General features: G+C 64.5%; 1 protein-coding gene across 1 annotated transcript; it reads left to right on the forward strand.

The window, feature by feature from the left end:
• Positions 1-2,516: 2,516 nt before the first annotated feature.
• On the forward strand, positions 2,517-18,517 carry SPEGNB (SPEG neighbor). Its single transcript, XM_039494846.1, has 5 exons — positions 2,517-2,620; positions 15,240-15,361; positions 15,972-16,279; positions 17,242-17,383; positions 18,240-18,517. Exons 2-5 carry the CDS (start codon positions 15,240-15,242, stop codon positions 18,376-18,378), a joined length of 711 nt encoding a protein of 236 aa, XP_039350780.1. The 5' UTR covers positions 2,517-2,620; the 3' UTR covers positions 18,379-18,517.
• Positions 18,518-20,372: the final 1,855 nt, after the last annotated feature.

The following is a 20,372-nucleotide window of genomic DNA, read 5'->3' on the forward strand; positions in this document are numbered from 1 at the left end:
CCCTCGCTCGACGTGGGACCCATGGCCCCCTCCTCCGCCCCGCGGGTTCGGCTGGACCCCTGGCACTGCGGCCCCCAGAGATACCGCATGGGGTGGCAGCTTTGGTTACAATCCACCCCCCCGCCTGTCCCTCCCGCAGACATCCACCCCCTCCCCCGTCCAGCACCGTGTGCGCCCCCATCCCCATCACTCACAGCCCCGTACGCACAGGCCGGGGCTCCATCCACCAGCACAGAGTGTGTGTGGGGGGGTGCTCGCTGTGTGTGCCCCACTCTCCAGTCCTGGGGGGGGCTCGCTGTCGGGGGCCGGGTTCACTCCTGTCCTGGGGGGGTCCTGCCAGCCTTGGCACAGCCCTGGCTCCCTGGGCGCTGTGGGGCCAGACGGGCCCCGGGGATCTCGCCCCAGCGCTCCCACCCCCTCCCGCTGCCCTGCCCCTCTGCCCCTCCCAGGCTCAGGAGCCCCCCCCAGATGAGCTGCCCGGGACCTCAGCTGCCCTGGGCTCTGGCCCAGCAGTGGCTTTCGCTGGCCCTGAGATGCCCTGCAGGGGTCAAGCCCTGTGAATGGGGGGGGCCTCTTGGCTTCTCCCCTGCCCCCTCCACGGGCCTGTCTGCTGCCTCCAGCCCAGCCCAGCTGCCCCACGGTGCATCCCCCCGGGGGCACTGCTGGCAGGGGGCAGGGACGGCCTGGCCACCCTTGAGCCGGCGGGGGCCGTTCCCGGGGCTGGGGCCGGGGCCGGGAAGGGGGCCCCCCCCGGGCTGCTGCACAGATGCTGCTGTAGCGACAGGGCCTATTTATTGACTTGCTGACGAGGTTTCTGCCGCCCTTGTCCCCCCCCCCTCTCCCCGCTGCGCTCTGGGCTTGGGGTTGCAGTTGCTCTGGTGTGGACGAGCCCTGTGACTGAGAAGCAATAAAGGCCCTGCCAGCCCGGCCTGGCTCCGTGTGGTCACTGGGGGGCCCGGCAGCCCCCCCACTCACAGTCAGCGGGGGCAGGGGCCCGGCCGGGCGCTCCAGGCCGGCTTCAGAGGCGACCGGCCCAACGCCGAGGCTACAAACGGTGCCTGAAAAGGAGCCGCCCTTCCCGGCGCGTTCGTAGCCGGGGTCCCGCAGCAGAGACGGCGCGTGGCCCTGCCGAGCCGCCGACCGGGCTCCCGCGGGACGGGAAGCAGCTCTCGGAAAGAACAGAGCAGCTGGGGACGAAGGGGGAAGAGACCCAAACGAGCCGTTCTGAGCTGCGGCACATCAGGGAGGGACCCAGCTGAAGCCTAGGAAAGCAACGGGCCCCTTAGCCGACGGGGCTACAGCGTCATGCCAAGGGTCAGTGCAAAGTGTCTACCTGAGCTTGATACAAAGTCCCCATGTACCAAGGCTCATCAGGACAAGGTTTCTCTATGAGGCTTTGATACAAAGTCTCATGAAAACAGGTCCCCCATGGGCAGACCCACGACAAGGTTATAGGAAGAGGCGCAATGTAAAGTCATATGAAAATTATCAGAAATTTATCTGCTCTAGGGAGGTGGTGGAATCTCCTTCCTTAGAGGTGTTTAAGGTCAGGCTTGACAAAGCCCTGGCTGGGATGGTTTAGTTGGGGATTGGTCCTGCTTTGAGCAGGGGGTTGGACTAGATCCCTCCTGAGGCCCCTTCCAACCCTGAGACTCTGTGATTCGAAGTGCGCTCAGTAAGGAAGTGCACTTAGGAAGGAAAACTCAGATGCACAGGTACAAACTGGGGACTGACTGGCTCGGTGTAGCACCGCTGGACAGGATCCGGGGTTACAGTGCATCACAAACTGAATGAGAGTCAACAGTGTGATGCAGCTGTGAAAAAGGCGAATCTCATTCTGGGGAGTAGGAACAGGAGCATCGTAGGTAAGACAGGGGAGGTCACTGTCCCACCCTGCTTGGCACTGGTGAGGCCTCAGCTGGACTCCTGTGTCCAGTTCTGGGCCCTGCACTGCAGGAAAGATGCGGATAAATTGGAGACAATCCAGGAGCACAACAGACCTGATCAAAGGTTTAGAGCAGTGGCTCCCAGCCAGGAGTGCGCGTACGCTGGGGGCATGCAGGGGTCTTCCGGGGGGACATCAACCCATCTAGGGATTTGCCTAGTTTTACAACAGGCTACAGAAAAAGCCCTAGTGACGTCAGTGCAAAGTGACATTTCAGACAGACGATGACTGGTTTCTGCTGCTCTGCAGAGCACACCCTGAACTGTAAGTACAATAGTTCTGGTCCAGTCGCTTTCTTTATAATGACATGGTAACAATGGGAAAGTCACAACCTGCCAGTCATCGCGTGCTGCGACACTTCTGTACATTGTGGCTGATTTTGTGAGCGAGTCAGTGTTGAGGTTTTTTAGAAGAGTTTTGAGTAGTTAAATGAGGTGACACTTGGGGGTGAGCAGGACAAAGCAGCCTCCTGTGAGAGGTGCAGTCGTCTGGAAGGGCTGAGCTCCACTGGTTTAGAAAACCTGCCCTGGGGGGGAGGTGACAAACCTGGGCCTGCTTGGTCTGGAGAAGGGACGACTGAGAACAGGCTCCCACCTGCAAAGGGGGTTACAGGAAGGACCGGGAGCGATTGTTCTCCACGTCCAAAAACTGGAACTGGAGTCAAAAAAGAGCGAGGTAAGTTCCTGGAGGCTGGTCCAGCAATGGCTATTCGCCAGGCTGGGCAGGGACGTGCTCTGGGAGTCCCTAAACCCCCAACTGCCAGACGCTGGGACTGGGCGACTGGGGCTGGATCACTGGCTGATTCCCTGTTCTGTTCATTCCCTCTGGGGCACCTGGCACTGGCCACTGTCGGCAGACAGGACACAGGGCTGGATGGACCTTTCGTCTGACCCAGTGTGACGATGGTGCCCGGGGGAGCCAGCTGAGGTCACTCAATCAGGGTGAGCTGCAAACAGACCGGGGCAGACAAACCCCAAACGTTGGTGGATCTTCCAATACTTCGATTTACCAACCAGCACAGAACAGCTTCTGTAGCACCTCCCTGGTTCCGCAGAATCCAAACCCCGCAGCTCCCTTCAAGTGCCAGCCCCAGGCCTCCGGCCAGACACACCTGTCAGGGATGATGATGATTCCTGAAAATCTTCTCTCATCATATAAAGAAAAGGTTCTTTCAATCCCAAAGGATCAGCCACACACCCAGGTCCAATTATAACTTAGATCTTACCCCAAACACATGCTACAGCCAGTTCTTATTAACTAAGCTAAAATTTATTAAAAAAGAAAAGCGAGAGAGTGTTGGTTGAAAGATCAATCTACAGACTTGAATTCAATTCTTGAGGTTCAGACACAGCAGAGATGAGCTTGTAGTTGCCAAAAGTCCTTTTAGAAACAGTCCAGAGGTTACAGTCCAATGTCCATATTCAGGGTGGCTCCAGTCAGTGACTGGGGATCTCAATCCTTGGGGCTTAAGGTTTCCCCCTCTTGAAACCCAAAGCAGATCTGAGATGAAGCAGGATCGTGTCCCAGGTTCTTATACATTTCCAGCAGCCTTTCGGCCTGAGAAAACAATCGGCTCAACTCTCCTTCTCCCAAACATTCTGGCAATTAGCACAGGGTCATTTATCCATTAGCAGCTCAGATACAGGTCACCACAACCTGCAAAGAGACACAGAGACAATAACACTATTTCCCTCAAGCATCTTCCTAACTGTTAATATTCCTGTTTTGATCTTTGACTGGAAGCTCTAGCGCTAGACAAGCCTTGTTTGCTGCCATCCCAAGCCCTGAGCAAACCCCTCCCCTGCTCCCGCTACCAAGGCGGCTGCATGGCCCAGCTCTGATCATTGACAGATCTTCCTAACCAGGCTCTGAAGCTCGGCCCTGGGGCAGGTGGGTCTGGGGGTAATTAACCCTTTCTGGCCCTGTCACCTTCCAGTGAGAGATTAGCTCACACTCCGAGCGTCACACCCAGTCTGGCCGGTCCTGTGTTTTGATGTTCCGCTGGAGGCAGGACAAGCCGTATGGGCTTCAGCTGCAGCCAGGGAGGTTGGGGTTCGCACTCGGGAAAAGCTTTCTAACTCCCAGGGTGGCTAAGCTCTGGGACAGGCGCCCAAGGGAGGCTGTGGGATCCCCGGCACTGGACGGTTTGAAGGTCAGGCTGGACACACCCCTGTCCGGCTGGGTTATGGTTACTTCGCCCTGCCTCAGCGCCGGGGGCTGGACGGGATGATCTCTCGGGGCCCCCCCAGCCCCTCGTTGCCAGGAAGCTGTGAGATCCTGCACTCGCCGCAGGGCCTGCTTGGCCCACGAACCCCAGCACACGAGAGCTCCGGCCACGGCGCCGCTCGGGGCCAGCACACGGACAGGCAGCCCCCTGCTGAGCTTTGGGGCAGGGGGACAGAGGGTGGAACAAGAGACATGGAGCTGCTGGTGAGCAGGGGCCCAGCTGAGCTGGAGACCAAAGAACCGGCTGATGGAAACCACTGACGCCTTCCAGCTCCACAGCCCCCAGCGCCGCTCTGCCCAGCCGCCCCGGGGGTTGTCTCCCAGGCAAACTCACACGGCTAAGAATGGGGGGGGGAATAGGGGGATTGGAGAATGTGGGAAATTTCTAGAATAGTTTTATGAACCGGGACTCAGTTTCCCCACTCACTGCACTGTGGGTGTGAAGGGGTTAATTTCTCCTCCGGGACGGGGGACTGGGTAGGAGGCGCGTAGGCAGCTGGCAGGGCCGCGTTGCTACAAATGAACTCTTGAGAACGGCCCCATGTGGCTGGAGCTGTGTGGGCGAGACCGTGGGGACCTGGGTCAGGGCTGAGAGCTTGGCTGCCCACGGCGGGGTCCTGGGGGCTTCGGGCCAGGGGATGCTGCCGGCCGGAGGCTCACAGGAGCTCAGCTTCTCCCCGCTCTCCTGGGCCCTGAAATCCTGGCTTGCAGGTGACTAGTGGCGGCTGGTTTCTGGACCAGGCTGTGCCACGTCGCTGTGACGCCGGCATGACGCTGCCAGGTTTGACGGCGATGCAGCGAGAGCAGTAAACCATTGGGCCGAGGGCGGGGCGGAGGCTCCAGCACCGGCTGCAGCTCTGAGCCCAGCCTGGCTGTTCTCCGGCTTCAGACAGGAATTCACGCAGGGCAGGTCTCGCCTGGGCTACCCAGACTAGGTGACCACAATGGTCCCTGCTGGCCCTGGGCTCGAGTGGGCTAAGCCAGGCGACGGCACGCCCCCCCCCCCCCGAGCACCGGCTCCGGACGCCCACTGGCCGGGAGGGCCCATGGGTCTGACCCACGCTGGCCGATCAGCCGTTCTCACGAGCTGAGAGAGGGCGGGGGGAGACTTTCCTCCCTGCTGCAGCTCTACATGTGACGGGGCAGTGGCAGCGTCCTGCAATGGACGTGGCGCGTTCTCTTCCCCGCCTGAAGCCAGAGGGGGTTTCCTGAGAGCCCAAGGGGAGGGTGAAGAGAGGGAAGATCCGAGCCCTGAGGCAGCACAAGCTCCAGACGCTGTGAAGACAATCGAGGATCCAAAGGACCTGGAGAGAAGAAATTTGTGACTTGCCTGGACCCCAGCGCTGGGAGCCGGGGAGCAAACGGGGATTTGGAATAGCAGAAGTGAATGTTTCTGTTCTGTATTTGGGGAAAACCAGATCATATAGTCTCATCATATGGCGATAACACTCTTGCCATCCCACTCGTGTCTCTGGAGGACGTTAAACAGCAGCTACTAAAGTCAGACACTTTTAAATCAGGGGTTCAAGCACACTTGCATTTAAGAGTTTTGAAAGCGCTGGCTGAGGCGCTCGCAGGCCTGTTAATGCTGATTTTCAATAAGCTCTGGAGCACTGAGGACTTCGCAGAGACTGGAAGAAAGTGAATGTTGGGCCAGTTTTTAAAAAGGTAAATGGGTGACCTGCAAAATTACAGGCCTGTCTCCCTGACATTGACCCCGGGCAGGATAATGGAGCAGCTGATACAGGACTCAGTTAATACAGAATTAAAAGTGTGTAGTTGTGTCACGGAGTGTGGGGGCGCCAGGCCCTGCACCCCAGGCTCCCTGCGATTCACCAGGACTCTCAGCCAGCCAGTAAAGCAGAAGGTTTATTTAGACGACAGGAACACAGTCCAGGACAGGGTCTTGCAGGCACAGGTAACCGGATCCCCCCTGTTAGGTCCATCTTGGGGCCTCACAGCCCCCACCCGGGGATCAGAGCCCGGTCTCCCTGCCTCCCCTCCCTTCTCCAGCCAACTCCAGTCTGCCCAGCCCCCTCCGGCCCCTCCTCTCTGCTCTGCCTCTTTCCCGGGCCAGGAGGTCACCTGACCCCTTTGTCTCCAACACCTTTAGCCAGCACCTTTGCAGGGAGGGGCCGGGCCATCCGTTGCTAGGAGACAGTGTCAGGCATTTGCTGCATGGCCTTTTGCTGCTAGATACTTAGGAACTGTACCCAGCCCCCAGTGCGAACAGTCCCACTTCGTCACAGACCTTGTGGCCCCCCCAGGACCCCGCCTGGACGGACTCGCTGGGGGAAGCGCCCGGAGGGGCAGAGGATGCTGAATGCTCCAAGGAGAGACCCAGGAGGTGAAGCCGTGGGAGCTTCTTGCCCTGCAGACAGGCTGCTCCGAGGGAGAGGAGGCTCCCCAGGGTCCTGCCTGGCTTGGTGGGGAGCAGCTCCAGAGCAGCGCCCGGGGACCCCGGGACAGTAGTATCATTAATGCCAATCACCAGGGGGTTATGGAAAATAGAGCCTCTCAAACTAACTCGATATCTTTTTTTGAAGTGATTAGAAGTTTGGGTGATAAAGGGAATAGTGTTGTTCTTAGACTTCTGTAAGGCATCTGACTTGGTACCGCACAACATTTTGATTAGAAAACTAGAACCATATAAAATTAACATGGCTCATTAATGGATTAAAAACTGGCTAACTGATAGGTCTCACAATGTAACTGTAAATGTGGAAGTGTCATTGAGTGGGTCCATTTCCAGTGGGATCCCACAGGGACTGGTTCGTGGCTGGTTCTATGCTATTTTTCCTTTTTAGCAACGACCTGGAAATATGACACACAAATTCAGAGCATTTGAGATTGGTTTGTAAACTGGGTGCAAGCAAACAATATGTGTGTAATATGGCCAAATGTAAATGTCTACAACTAGGAACACAGACTGCAGGCCACACTCACAGGATGGGGGACTCTCTCCTGGAAAACATGAGCTGGCCCTGGCGAGGCTGGGGGGCAGCAGGCCCCCGGCTGCGGTGAGTGAGGGGGGCCCAGGACTGTGCGGAGCTTTGATAAGTGCATCCTGGCCCCGCGCAAGGAGGGGGAGGACATGGGTGACTTCCTAGATGCCTTTGAGACGGCCTGCGAGCTGCACCAGGTGGATGCTGCGGACAGGCTCCGGGTTCTCACCCCGTCACTGGACCCCAAGGCCGTGGCAGTGTACGGCCAGCTGGGAGAGGAGGAGAAAGGGAACTACGACCCATTCAAGCAGGCCCTGCTGCGCGAGTTTGGGCTGACTCCTGAGATGTACCGGGAGAGGTTCCGGAGTCAGGATAAAACCCCTGAGGTCTCCTATCTGCAACTGGCCGTCCGCATGGAGGGGTACGCCAGCAAGTGGGCAGCTGGGGCCCAGACGCCGGGGGACCTGGTTAAACTGCTGGTCCTGGAGCAGCTGTATGAGTGGTGCCCATCCGACCTGAGGCTGTGGTTGAGGGACCAAAAGCCAGAGAACCCGCGACATGCAGGGCGGCTGGCCGATGACTATGTGAAGAGCTGGTTGGGGGGTGGCAGGGAGGAGCCCCAAAGGAACAGGCCCGTCGCGACGCAGACAGAGAGTCACCCTGAGACCTCCCAACAGGGGAATCGGGAGAGCCCCCTCCCAAGGGGAACATCCGGCGTCAGGGCCAACCGACCGGCTCGAGGGGACCAATGGGACATGGGCTGCTCTCACTGTGGCCAAAGAGGCCACATACAGACCCAGTGCCCCAGGCTCAGGTACAGACCGGGCAGAACGGACCCACGGAGGGTTAACTGGGTAGCGGCCCAGCTGGACGAGGGGCAGCTTCCCAGAAAAGGGGGGCTGGCAGCTTATCAACTGCTCCGGAGAGAGGAGGGCCCCAAGCCACCTCCTCCGCAGAGCTGGAGGCTCCGGACACCAGGTTTTCTGTTTACAGGGTGGGCGCGGGGCTGCCCCTCCGGAGCGAGTGCCTTGTTCCCCTGGAGGTGGATGGGAGGGAGGCCACTGGGTACTGGGACACGGGCGCTGAGGTGACGCTGGCCCGGCCCGAGGTGGTGGCTCCAGATCAGGTGATGCCCAACACCTACGTGACCCTGACGGGGGTGGGCGGGACCCCATTCAAGGTGCCTGTGGTGAGGGTACACTTGAAATGGGGGGCCAAGGAGGGCCCCAAGGAAGTAGGGGTGCACCCCCATTTACCCACTGAGGTGTTAATGGGGGGGACCTGGAGGACTGGCCAAGCAACCCCCAGGGTGCCCTGGTCATGACCCGTAGCCCAAGCCTGCATGGGACACTGCGCCCTGACCTCGGGAGGGTACCTTGCCCGAGGAGCAGAACCCTGACCCGGTGGGGAGGGAACGGCCAGGGACACGGCCCGGAGAGGCTGCGGCTTCAGACCCAGCCGGTGAGAGAAAACAGATCCCCGTCCCTGCCCCAGCGGCTGAGTTCCAGGCCGAGTTGCAGAAAGATCCCTCCCTGTGGAAGATAAGGGACCTGGCCGACCTGGGGGGGGGGGGGGAACAGACCATGGGACGAGGTGGCCGGAAAAGGTTCCTGTGGGAGAAGGGGCTCCTGTACCGAGAATGGGCTCCCCCAGGGAAGATGGAGTCAGGGGGGATCAGGAGGCAGCTGGTGGTACCCCAGGAGTATCGCCGCCAGCTGCTGCGCCGGGCCCACGACATTCCCCCCTCAGGGCACCCGGGAGCCTGGCGTACCCAGCAGCGGCTGCTGCAGAACTATTACTGGCCTGGGGTCTTTGCCCATGTCCGGCAGCACTGCCGCTCCTGTGACCCCTGCCAGAGGGGGGGGAAGGCCCGGGACAGGGGGGAGATGGCTGTAAGACCCTCGCCCCGCCCGAGGAGCCTGTCCAGAGGGGGGCCAGGGTCAGAAGGGGGGCTCTGAACCCAGAGAGCCCGAATCCCAGCCCCCCAGACTGGAACGTGGGGAGAAGCCCCCAGCCCCATGTGCACCCCAAGGGTGCTGGGGTGGGGAAAGGACATGGGCCGCATGAGCCTTCCCCCCTGCAACCTGCAAGTGCCCTCGAGTCCCCCCGACCTACAGGGGGGCAGGAAACCGGACGGGCCTGGGGTAACTCTCCCCCCACGATGAGGGGGGGGACCCTGGGGCATCCCTGGGAACGTGGGTGGGTTCAAACTTCCCCAGGTCACTGGCTGAAGTGACCCCGCTCAGTTCGGTCTCCAAGGGGGGAGAGGTGACTGTGATGGAGCAGGGACTGTCTGTGTGGGAGGTGGGAGAGCCAGGGAGGGTTTAGGTGAGAGCAGTGCTGAGCTGGCAAAATCATAACAACCGGTTCCCTCCTCACCCCAGGAGGGATCATGGCCCCCCCACCCCCTTTTTTTTTACAGTCAGGTGTGTAAAAACCCGCCGCCGCGTCCCGCCCCGCGCTGCCGGTGCCCAGCATCTGGGTAGGTGAGGTCACGGCCGGAACCAGGGCAGGCCGCGGCCAGAGCCGGAGCCGGGCAGCCGAGGGGGAGGGGAGGGATGCGGGGCGGGGGCCGGGGATGCGGAGCCGGGTGGCGGGGACTCGGGGCAGGGAGGGACGGAGCCGGAGCCAGGCGGCCGGGGATGCGGAGCCGGGTGGCGGGGGGAGACTCGGGGCAAGGAGGGACGAGAGCCGGAGCCAGGCGGCCGGGGATGCGGAGCCGGGCGGCGGGGGACTCGGGGCAGGGAGGACACAGAGCCAGAGCCAGGCGGCCGGGGACGCGGAGCTGGGCGGCGGGGGACGGGACTCGGGGCAGGGAGGGACGCGGAGCCGGAGCCAGGCGGCCGGGGGGGGGACGCGGAGCCGGGCGGCGGGGGGGGGAACTCGGGGCAGGGAGGGACGCAGGGCCAGAGCTGGAGCCAGGCGGCCGGGGGGTCGGGGACACGGAGCCGGGCCGCGGGGTGGGGACTCGGGGCAGGGAGGGATGGGGCCGGAGCCCGGCGGCCGGGGACGCGGAGCCGGGCGGCGGGGAGGGACGCGGAGCTGGAGCCAGGCGGCCGGGGAGGGACGCGGGGCCGGGTGGCGGGGGACTCGGGGCAGGGAGGGACGCGGAGCAGGAGCCAGGTGGTCTGGGGGGACACGGAGCCGGGAGGCGGGGGGGGACTCGGGGCAGGGAGGGACGCGGAGCCGGAGCCAGGCGGCCGTGGTGGGGGGACGCGGGGCCGGGCGGGGGGGGACTCGGGGCAGGGAGTGAGGGGGGGCCGGCGCCAGGCGGCCGGGGAGGGACGCGGAGCCGGGCGGCGGGGGACGCGGAGCCGGGCCAGGCGGCCGGGGACTCGGGGCAGGGAGGGACTTGGGGCCGGAGCCAGGCGGCCGGGGGGGGACACGCGGGGGCCGGGGCACACCGCCCTCCTCGTTCCCTCTACCCCTACCTCAGCGTCCTCGTTGGAGCCTCAGCGGGAAGCCCGCTTGCTTCTCGGCCCTCCCAGGCTTCCCGCGCGAAGAGCTGATTCGCGGGAGGCAGGGGAGGCGAAGCCGGAGGAGCGTTCGTGGCAGGAGGTGGAGGCAGAGCTGAGCTGAGCTGGGCCGCAGCAGCGAGCGCTTGTTACATTTAAATGCCCTTTTAGAACAAGTTCTCCCACGCGGCACAACCGGCTCTAAAATGGCTTCTAAATTTAGCAGCCGGTTCCCGCGAACCGCTGCAGCTCCACTGGGTGAGAGACAGGGATTCAGCCTGTAACCTGAGCTAGGCCTGGGGGGGGGGGGTGACACCCCTGCCCGGGAGCTGGACAAAGGAAAGGAGCTGAGGGGAGGGGGTTGGGTCAGTTTCGGTTTGGGAGCTGGGTGGTGGGAGTTCAGGGGATCCTAGGCTGGGATCCAAGCACCCTGAACCCCCAGAAGGGCGGGATTGAGGGGTCCTGGCTGTGCCCACAAGCTCTGCTGTAGCCTGTGCTCCTGTTGTGCAATAAACCTTCCGTGTTACTGGCTGGCTGAGAGTCACTGTGGGCCCCAGGCAGGGGGGTGCAGGGCCGGACTCCCCCCCACTCCGTGACAGTGACGAACTGGGACTGTTCTTACTGGGGGCTGTGAGTGCTGAGTGGGGGGTGTTGGCCTGGGAGGACGAGCTGCGTTGGGGGGTGGGGCACTGGCCTGAGGGAAGATGCCTGAGCAGGTAACGTGAGAACCCAGGAAGGGGTTGGGGGCCAGGTGACACCTCTGCCCGGGGAGCTGGACAAAGGCTGGGGGAGGGGCTGGGGGGAGGCTGAGGGAGATGCTGGAGGGAGTTTGAGTTTGAGTTTGGAGCTGGCTGGGGGAATGGAGGGGAGCCCAGATGGGCTCTGGCCTCCCAACAGGCCTCTGGTCTCCCTGGGACCCCCCCAAGATGGACCTGTTGTCTGTACCTGCAAGACCTGTCTCAGACTGTGTCAAGGTTCCCTCCCCACGCTGAACTTTAGGGTACAGATGTGGGGACCCGCATGAAAGCCCCTAAGCTTATTTTAACCAGCCTAGGTTAACAGTCACTGCCACCACCAAGCATGTTCCAAATATTTAGGGAGAGCCACTCTGCCTGCCCCCAAATATCTCCCAGTCCCTAACCCCCTTTTTCTGGCTGCTTGAGAATAATCCTCCCCAAACCCCCACACCCCTTTCCCTGGGAAGGCTTGAGAATATCCCCTCATCGCTTCGTCCTGGTGAACACAGACCCAACCCCTTGGGTCTTAAAACAGCGAAGAATTAATCAGGTTCTTAACAGAAGAATTTGACTGAAAGAAGAAAGGTGAAAGGAGAACCTCTGCGAGATTAGAACGCAGGATAATCTCGCAGACAATCAGATTCAAAACACAGAGAGTTTCTCTCTGGGCAAAACTTTAAAATTATGCAAAGAACCCAAATTTATCCCCCCTCTTAGTTGCAGAAGAACTCACAAACAAGGAAATAAAAGTAACCTAACAGATTCCTTCTCTAAATACTCACTGCCCTATGGGAGCGGGATGGCTCCTTCTCACTCTGTCTCCGGAAAAAGCACACGCCCAGCGCAGACAAGAGACTTTTCCCCTTCCAGATTTCAAAGTATCTTGTCCCCTTGTTGGTCCTTCTGGCCAGGTGTCAGCCAGGTTATGGGAGCGTCTTAACCCTTTACAGGTAAAAGAGGAATTAACCCGTAACTGTCTGTTTATGACAACACCCACCCCCCCATCATAGACAGAGCTGGGCCACACTGGCTGTGATTTCTGCCTAGAACTTTAGGAGAAAACAGAGTTAATAAGACACATGCACCTTTACATATACTACGGATTACGTAAAAACTAACAAGATTTTTCACACTTCAAGGACGATTTTAACCAGTTGCTTCTGGGAAACTTTCATGGGAGAGGGCATCAGCCATGTGGTTAGAAGCTCCTGAAATGTGTTGAATTTCAAAACCAAAATCTTGGAGAGCTAAACTCCACCGAAGACGTGTTTTGTCACTGTCCTTGGTGGTGTGAAGCCGCTTCAGCGCAGCATGGTGGGTTTGGAGCTGGAAACGCCGTCCCCAGCCGTACGGGCGGAGCTCTTCCAGCGCATCCACATTCCCTTTCGCTGACTGCCCGGTGGCTTCCCTCTCAGCCGGTTTCTTGCTGAGAAACACGACAGGATGGAATTCTTGATCCGGTCCTTCCTGCATTCAAACTGCCCCCACGCCCCGCTCGGACGCCTCTGTTCCTAGGAACGGTTTGTCGACGTCAGGGGCTCTGACATGAGTGTCTCCTTAAGCTGGTTCAAGGCCTTGGGACACTCGTCAGTCCAGTGCACTGCATCTGGCTGGGTCTCGGCTCAGGTCTGTCAGTGGGGCGGCGATTTGGCCGCAGTGTGGTACAAACGCCTGTAATATCCGGCCAGGCCTCGGAAGGGCTGGACCCGGTTCTCTGACTTGGGGACAGGCCAGTTTTGAGCACCAGCCACCTGGGCCTCTGGGGGTTGATAGTTCTGTGACCCGCCTGGTGTCCAAGGTAAGTCACTCTGCAAAGAGGAATTAACCCTTAACTGTGTGTTTACGGCAGACGGGTTCCTGTCGGCGAATAACCCTTCTGTGTTACCGGCTGGCTGAGAGCCCCGGGGAATCGCAGGCAGTGGGGTGCAGGGCCCTGACTCCCCCACACTCTTTAACAGGGACCCAGGCTGGCTGGGGGGTGCAGGGGGGGGAAGGGGAACCAGGTTGGATGGAGCGTGCAGCGGGTGTTGGGGAGCAGCACCGGGTAGGGGGCAGGGGACGGGCAGCACCAGGGTAGGGGGGCAGCGGGGGACGAGGAGCCGGGCTGGCTGGCTGGGAGGGTGCAGGACGGGTTGGGGAGCAGACAGACACACACACGCGGCCGGCAGAGCCGGCCCAGGGCTGCCCAGCTGCTGCGGGGGGTCCCGGTGGACGGCCGGTATGCGATGAGCCAGCACAGGCTGCAATCCGGCCAGCCCCAATTCCCGCCGGTAGCCGTGGCCAGGCTATATAAGGAAGGCCAGGGCTGGGGCATGGGGGGGGGGGCCCCGGCCAGGCCGCAGCGGGAGGGGGCCCCGACTGGCCAAAGAAGGCGACGTTGGGCCGGGAATGCAGCCGGGGGCTCGGGCGAAGCTGCCCCGGGGGCCCGGCGCCCCGCCCTGGCCGGGGTATAAAGCCAGGCCTGATGGGGATGCTCCAGTCACCCCAGGCCTGGCCAGTCCCCTCCTGCCCCGACAGCAGCTCTTGGCGCGCCCTGGTAAGTGCCCCCCGCCCATCGCAGGAGAGACCGGGGCAGCCCCTGCCTGCCCCCCGTGCCCCCGCCCCACAGCTGCCTGCCCCACAGCTGGGGGGCTTGGGGGGCCTGACACAGCTCAACTTGTCCCAGGGAGTCCCAGTGGGGCACAATCCCCCCATGGGGCAGAGCCAGCCCCCCAGGAAGCAGGGACCCATGGCATTGAGCCCCCAGCACCGGCCCTAGCCCTGCCCAGGACTCCGGGGTGGGGGCACCGAACCTCAGGGGGGTGGGGCCATTCCCCAGGACGCAGGGCTGGGGCAGCCTGGGGTCTGGTGGGGGGGGAAGGGACAGTGCAGGGGCAGGGGCAGCAGGTGGTGAGGGGGTGGGGGGCAGTGAGGGGGCAGGAGCAATGGGGGATGGTAGTAAGTGGATAGCAAGGGGAGCAGTGGGGATGGGGCAGTGAGGATGGGGGTCAGTGTAGGGGTTGGGCGGAAGTGGGTGGGGACAGGGCAGCGGGCGGGGTGGGTGGGCTGGAGCGGGGGGGAAGGGGCAGCGGGTGGGCGGGAGGGGGGGGACGGGGCAGCAGGCGGTGGCGGGTGGTGGGTAGGACGGGGCAGCGGCGGGGTGGGTTGGGCGGAGGGGGAGGGCAGCAGCTGGTGGGGTGGGGGAGACGGGGCAGCGGGCGGGGTGGGTGGGCTGGAGCGGGGGGGACGGGGCAGCAGGTGGTGGGGTGGGGTGGGGAGACGGGGCAGCAGGTGGTGGGGTGGGTGGGCGGGACGGGGCAGCGAGACGTCCAGCTCCGTGGCTGGAGGAAGATCTTGGGGTCTGGGCGGGAGGGGGGCAAACACAGCAGCTCCATGGGAGCCGAGGGTTGGATTCTAGACCCCCCCCCGCCCCATGTCTGGCTGGATCTGCGGGCTGATGGGGGGCAGCTTGGCAGCTCCACCCTGCTCCCGGCTGGCTCTGTAGGAAGGGGCAGGGGGTCCCTGAGGGTCTCGGCTCCCTGTGCTGGGGGGAGTAGGTCCCTGGGGAGGTTCCAGGGGGTTTTAGGGGGAAAAGGGTTTCTAGGGTTTGGTCCCTGAGGGATTTCTGGGGAAGGAGGTCCCAGGGCCTTCTGGGGTCCCTAGGGGGGTTGTAGGGGTCCCCAGCCCACGGGGGTCCCTTGGGGGGTTCTGGGGTCCCTGGGGGTGCCTGAGGGAAGGGGGTCCCTGGCGGGTTCTGGGGTCGCCAGGGGAAGGGGGGTCCCTGGGGGGTTCTGGGGTCCCTGGGGGTGCCTGAGGGAAGGGGGTCCCTGGGGGGTTCTGGGGTCACCAGGGGAAGGGGGTCCCTGGCAGGTTCTGGGGTCGCCAGGGGAAGGGGGGTCCCTGGGGGGTTCTGGGGTCCCGCCCGGGCGCTCAACCGGCTCTCCCTCAGCAGATGTCGAAAGCGGCCCCCAAGAAGGCGGTGGCCCCGCCGCCCCCCGGCTGCACCCTGGACATTAACGACCCACAGGTGCAGAACGCGGCCATCCGCATCCAGGCCTCCTACCGGGGACACAGGTGAGGGCGGGGGGGGGGGGGGTCCCAGCTGTAACTTGGGGCCTGTGCCCAGCTCTGCAGCCGCACCCAGGCGCCACGGGGCCGGGGCTCTGGCCGCTCCCGGCTGCTGGGCTGCGGGGGGCACAGGGTGAGGGCAGGGGGTGGAGGGCAAGGGAACCATGGGGGACGTGCGGGGCTGGAGGCCGGCTGGTGGGCAAGGGGACCCTGGGGGGGTGTGAGGGGCCCTTGAGGGTGGCAGGGAGATGGAGGGCAAGGTGGGTGCAGGGGGCTCTGGGTGAGTGGAGTGCGGGGAGGCACAGGGGGTTGGGGGATTGGAGGGCTGGGGATCTGGGGGCCGGCGGGACTGGGGATGTGGGAGAGTGGAGTGCGGGAGGCACAGGGGGCTCGGGAGGGTCCGGGGGATCTGGGGGCCGGCGGGACTGGGGATGTGGGAGAGTGGAGTGCGGGAGGCACAGGGGGCTCGGGAGGATCCGGGGGGTCTGGGGGGCCGGCGGCACGGGGGGGCCGTGGGACAGTGGAGTGCGGGGAGGCACAGGGAGGCCCCGGGGGCTCGGGAGGGTCCGGGGGGTTCTGGGGGGCCGGCGGGACCCACGCGAGCGCCTCCCGCCAGGTCCCGCAAGGAGCTGAAGGAGAAGGGGCCCCCGCGGGTGCTGCAGGCGCTGAAGGACGTGATGCTGATCGAGGGCAGCGCCGCCCGCCTGGAGTGCCGGGTCAGCGCCTTCCCCGACCCCTTCATCCGCTGGCTCAAGGACGGGCGGGAGCTCAAGGACGGGCCCAAGTATCGCTACGTCTTCGAGGACCCCGACATCGTGGCGCTGGTGGTGCGGGACGGCGAACTGGCCGACCTGGGGCGCTACACCATCGCCGTGAAGAACCCCTTCGGGGAGTGCGCCGACTCCGCCCGCATCCTGGTGGAAGGTAGCGCCCGGGACCCCCGTTCTGCGCTCCGGGACCCCCATTCTGCGCCCCGGGACCCCTGTTCTGCAACCCCCGGACCCCCGTTCTGCGCCCCGGGACCCCCGTTCTGCGCCCCCCGGACCCCCGTTCTGCGCCCCGGGACTGTGCCCCGGGACCCCGAATTCTGTGCCCCGGGACCCCTGTTCTGCGCCCCGGGACCCCCGTTCTGCGCCCCCCGGACCCCCGTTCTGCGCCCCGGGACTGTGCCCCGGGACCCCCGTTCTGCTCCCCGGGACCCCCCTGTTCTGCGCCCCCCGGGACCCCCTTTCTGTGCCCCGGGACCCCTGTTCTGTGCCCCCAGGACTGTGCCCCCAGACCCCCGTTCTGTGCCCCTGGGACCCCCTGCACCTCTCCTGCACTGGCCCCTGTTCTGTGCCTGCAGGACCTCCTGTTCTTTTCCCCACACTCTGCACCCTCTGTTCTCACCCCCCAGAAGGCCTTGCACCCCAGTTCCTTGAGGTGCCTCCCAAGCCCTGCACAACCCCCAGCCACACCCCCGCCCCCGCCCCTGCCCCAGGGAGGGGCCACAGCTCTATGCAGGGTCACACTGGAGACCTCCCGCTGCCCAGAGCCCACTGCAAACCCTCAGACATGAGCCCCTCAGCTGGGTGGGGCAGCCCCTCCTGCCCGGCCCCCCCCACGTCCCCCCCCCTGGGCACCCCCCCTCTGCCCAGCTCCCGGCACGTCCCCCGCCCAGCCCCAGGCACGTCCCCCCCCAGCCCCCCCCCGGGCACGTCCCCCCCCCCGCCCGGCCCCTGGCACAGGGGGCCCCTGGGGTTTGCGTTAGCACAGCCCAGGCTGGCTGTGGCCGGGGGTCCCGGTGCTGGGCTTGTGCCCGCTGCCTCTGCCCATTCCTTGGCTGCCGGGCGGGGGGGCTCAGCTCAGGTGCCCCTCCCCCGTCTAACGGTGTCGTCCCCCCCCAGTCCCTGCCAAGATCGAGAAGGGGCCGGAGAGCACCAAGGCGAAGAAAGGCGCCACGGTCACCCTGACGGCGCACATCAGCGGCGAGCCGGCGCCCGACGTGGGCTGGGCCAAGGATGGGGAGGACATTGAGGAGGATGACAGGTGAGGGGGGGCCTGACCCCCGCCATCGCCCGGCAGGGGAGGGGGACCCTGGGCCAGGTGTCTGGAGCAACCAGGTCCCGGGGATCAGGCCAGGCCTCAGACATGGGGGACTCGGCTCTGGCGCGGGCACCCAGCACGTGCAGCTCCGGGGGGCTCGGGGCGGGTCCCCGGCCCAGGTGTCTGTCTCCAGTGGGCGCCCAGCAGGAGTGCAGCTCTGGGGGGCTCGGGGTGGGTCCCCGGCCCAGGGGCGGGCGCCCAGCACGGGTGCAGCTCTGGGGGGCTCGGGGCAGGTCCCCGGCCCAGGGGCGGGCGCCCAGCACGGGTGCAGCTCCGGGGGGCTCGGGGCGGGTCCCCGGCCCAGGTGCGGGCGCCCAGCAGGTGCAGCTCTGGGGCTCGGGCGGGTCCCGGCCCAGGTGCGGGCACCCAACACGTGCAGCTCTGGGGGGCTCAGGGCGGGTCCCCGGCCCAGGTGCGGGCGCCCAGCAGGTGCAGCTCCGGGGGGCTCGGGGCAGGTCCCCGGCCCAGGTGCGGGCGCCCAGCAGGTGCAGCTCCGGGGGGCTCGGGGCGGGTCGCCGGCCCAGGTGCGGGCGCCCAGCAGGTGCAGCTCCGGGGCTCGGGCGGGTCCCGGCCCAGGCGCAGGCGCCCAGCACGGGTGCAGCTCCAGGGGCTCGGGCGGGTCCCGGCCCAGGCGCAGGCACCCAGCACGTGCAGCTCCGGGGGGCTCGGGGCGGGTCCCCGGCCCAGGTGCGGGCGCCCAGCAGGTGCAGCTCCGGGGGGCTCGGGGCGGGTCACCTGGCACTCCGGGTCTCCAGCCTGGGCACTCACCTGTCTCCGTGCGGCCGGCCCGTCTCCCCAGGGTGTTCTACGACATCGGCAGCAACTCGACCACGCTCACCATCAAGCGGGTGGCCGCGAGCGACGCCGGGAAGTACGAGGTCTTCGTGGAGAACAGCCTGGGCACAGACGAGTCCTTCGCCCGCCTGGACGTGCTCTGACCCCGCTGCCCACACATCGCTGTCACCGGACCCTGCCGGTGCCTCCCGCACCCGGGGCTCGGCCCCCTGGCACGGACCCTGCTCCCGCCAGCGCCAGCACCTCCCGCTCCCGGGGCTCGGCCCCCGCACCAGCCAGCAGAGACCCTGGAGGGAGGCTGCCCCCGCCCTGGGACATGGGCCGGCTGTTAAATGGTGCCAGATCTGACACAGCCACCAGCTCCCCGGGGCGAGGCGGGTGGGGCCCTGGGCTCTGGTTCGTCCCCACCGAGGGCTCCAGGCTGCAGCAGACTCAGCTCTGGGCTCAATAAAGGGGCTGCTGCTGCTTGGTGACGCGTCTCTGCTCCCTGCTTTGTAGCTCTGAGGCGGGGGGGGGGGCAGCACGCCCTGCCCCACGGCCCCCGGCTCATCCTGCCCCACCCGCCAACAGTCATCTGGCAGGTTCCATCTCGTTATCGAAGCCTGCCCCGGGCGGTCACCCCAGGCCAGCCTCTCCCCACCACGCGGCTCCTGGGACCTGCCTGTGGGACTGAGCCACTGCCTGGGCTGGGAGCCTCCTCCAGCACCGAGATGCAGGTGCCATTTCCACAGGGAGCCTTTATCTGGTGCAGAGATGCAGCCACCTCTGGGGTGGGACGTGGGGGGGGGTCTGTTTATACAAGGGTCCCTCGTCTAGCACTGAGGTGCAGCCACCTCTGGGGTGGGGCGTGGGGGGGTCTGTTTATACAAGGGTCCCTCATCTAGCACTGAGGTGCAGCCACCTCTGGGGTGGAGTGTGGGGGGGGTCTGTTTATTTATACAAGGGTCTTGTCACGGAGTGTGGGGGAGTCAGGGCCCTGCACCCCCCACTTCCTGTGATTCCCCGGGACTCTCCGCCAGCCAGTAACACAGAAGGTTTATTAGCCGACAGGAATAGTCCCAAGCAGGGCTTGTAGGTACAACCAGGACCCCCCAGCCCGGTCCCTCTGGGGGCCGAGGAGCTTAGACCCCAGACTTGGGGTTCCTGCCTCTTCCCAGCCAGCCCAGACCTGAAACCCCCCCTCCCCCACTCCAGCAGGCTCCCCTCTCCTTCCCTGCCCCTTTGTCCAGCTTCCCAGGCAAAGGTGTCGACTCCCCCCACCCCCCCTCCTGGCTCAGGTTACAGGCTCAGGTCCCGTCCCTCCCCTAAAGTCACCCCCTGCTCTCCCCTCCCCCATGCAGACAGTCCCAGGTCAACCCACCCCACTCCCTCCTGCGTCACAAGCCCCTCATCTAGCGCTGAGGTGCAGCCACCTCTGGGGTGGGGTCTGTTTATACAAGGGTCTCTCATTTGGCGCTGAGGTGCAGCCCCCTCGGGTGGGGCATAGGAACAGTTTAACAAGACCATGACACGGTTTAAGACAGGAAGTGAGGCGGAAGCCTGTATCCCAGTGAAACTGGAGCAGGATTTCAGTAAGCTGCAGGGTAATGCTCAGGGCTGGCTTTGGGCCGGGGCCCTGGGGCTGCCACCTGACGGGGGTCTGATGACTTCAGGTTCACCGTAATCAGCCCGATGACACCTCGGCCACGCGGGGGTCAGTGGTTACTCCGTGGGGAGCGCGCCCCCTACTGTGGCATCCCAGCAGCTCCTGGGTCGGCCATGGGGGCCCAGCAGAATGTGGGGTCGGGGGCGTCGCTTCGTTCCCAGTCGGAGCAGGAGCCTCCAGACGGAGCCCCCGTGGCCCCCCCGGGGTCCCCCCTCGGGTGTGAACAGCAGCCAGCCTCGGCCCCTGCCCCCGCAGGGTGCCCTGTGGGCATGGCCACTGGCCCCGGGCCCGCTCCAGCTCGTGGGGCACACGCAGGCTGCTGTGCGCGTGGCTGTTCGGGTGTCGCTGGAATCCCCGCCCCAGGGACGGGCACGAAGGCAGAAAAGGCCCCTCCCGATCTCCAGTCCGAGCGAGTCCCTCACAGCTGCAGCGAGCCGGGTCCCAGGACGCCCGGGAGCTGGTGGGGCGGATTGCCGAGAACTGGAGCTTTTC

Source organism: Mauremys reevesii, linkage group 11 (assembly GCF_016161935.1).
Source record: "Mauremys reevesii isolate NIE-2019 linkage group 11, ASM1616193v1, whole genome shotgun sequence".
Classification (NCBI taxonomy): domain Eukaryota; kingdom Metazoa; phylum Chordata; order Testudines; family Geoemydidae; genus Mauremys; species Mauremys reevesii.

What these genes read in the sequence shown, in the direction of transcription:
- SPEGNB (XM_039494846.1), top strand. Translation starts at nt 15,240, where the DNA reads ATGTCGAAAGCGGCCCCCAAGAAGGCGGTGGCCCCGCCGCCCCCCGGC. An exon ending in GCCTCCTACCGGGGACACAG is followed by an intron (nt 15,362 to 15,971) that starts GTGAGGGCGGGG and finishes GCCTCCCGCCAG; the next exon opens with GTCCCGCAAGGAGCTGAAGG. An exon ending in GACATTGAGGAGGATGACAG is followed by an intron (nt 17,384 to 18,239) that starts GTGAGGGGGGGC and finishes CCGTCTCCCCAG; the next exon opens with GGTGTTCTACGACATCGGCA.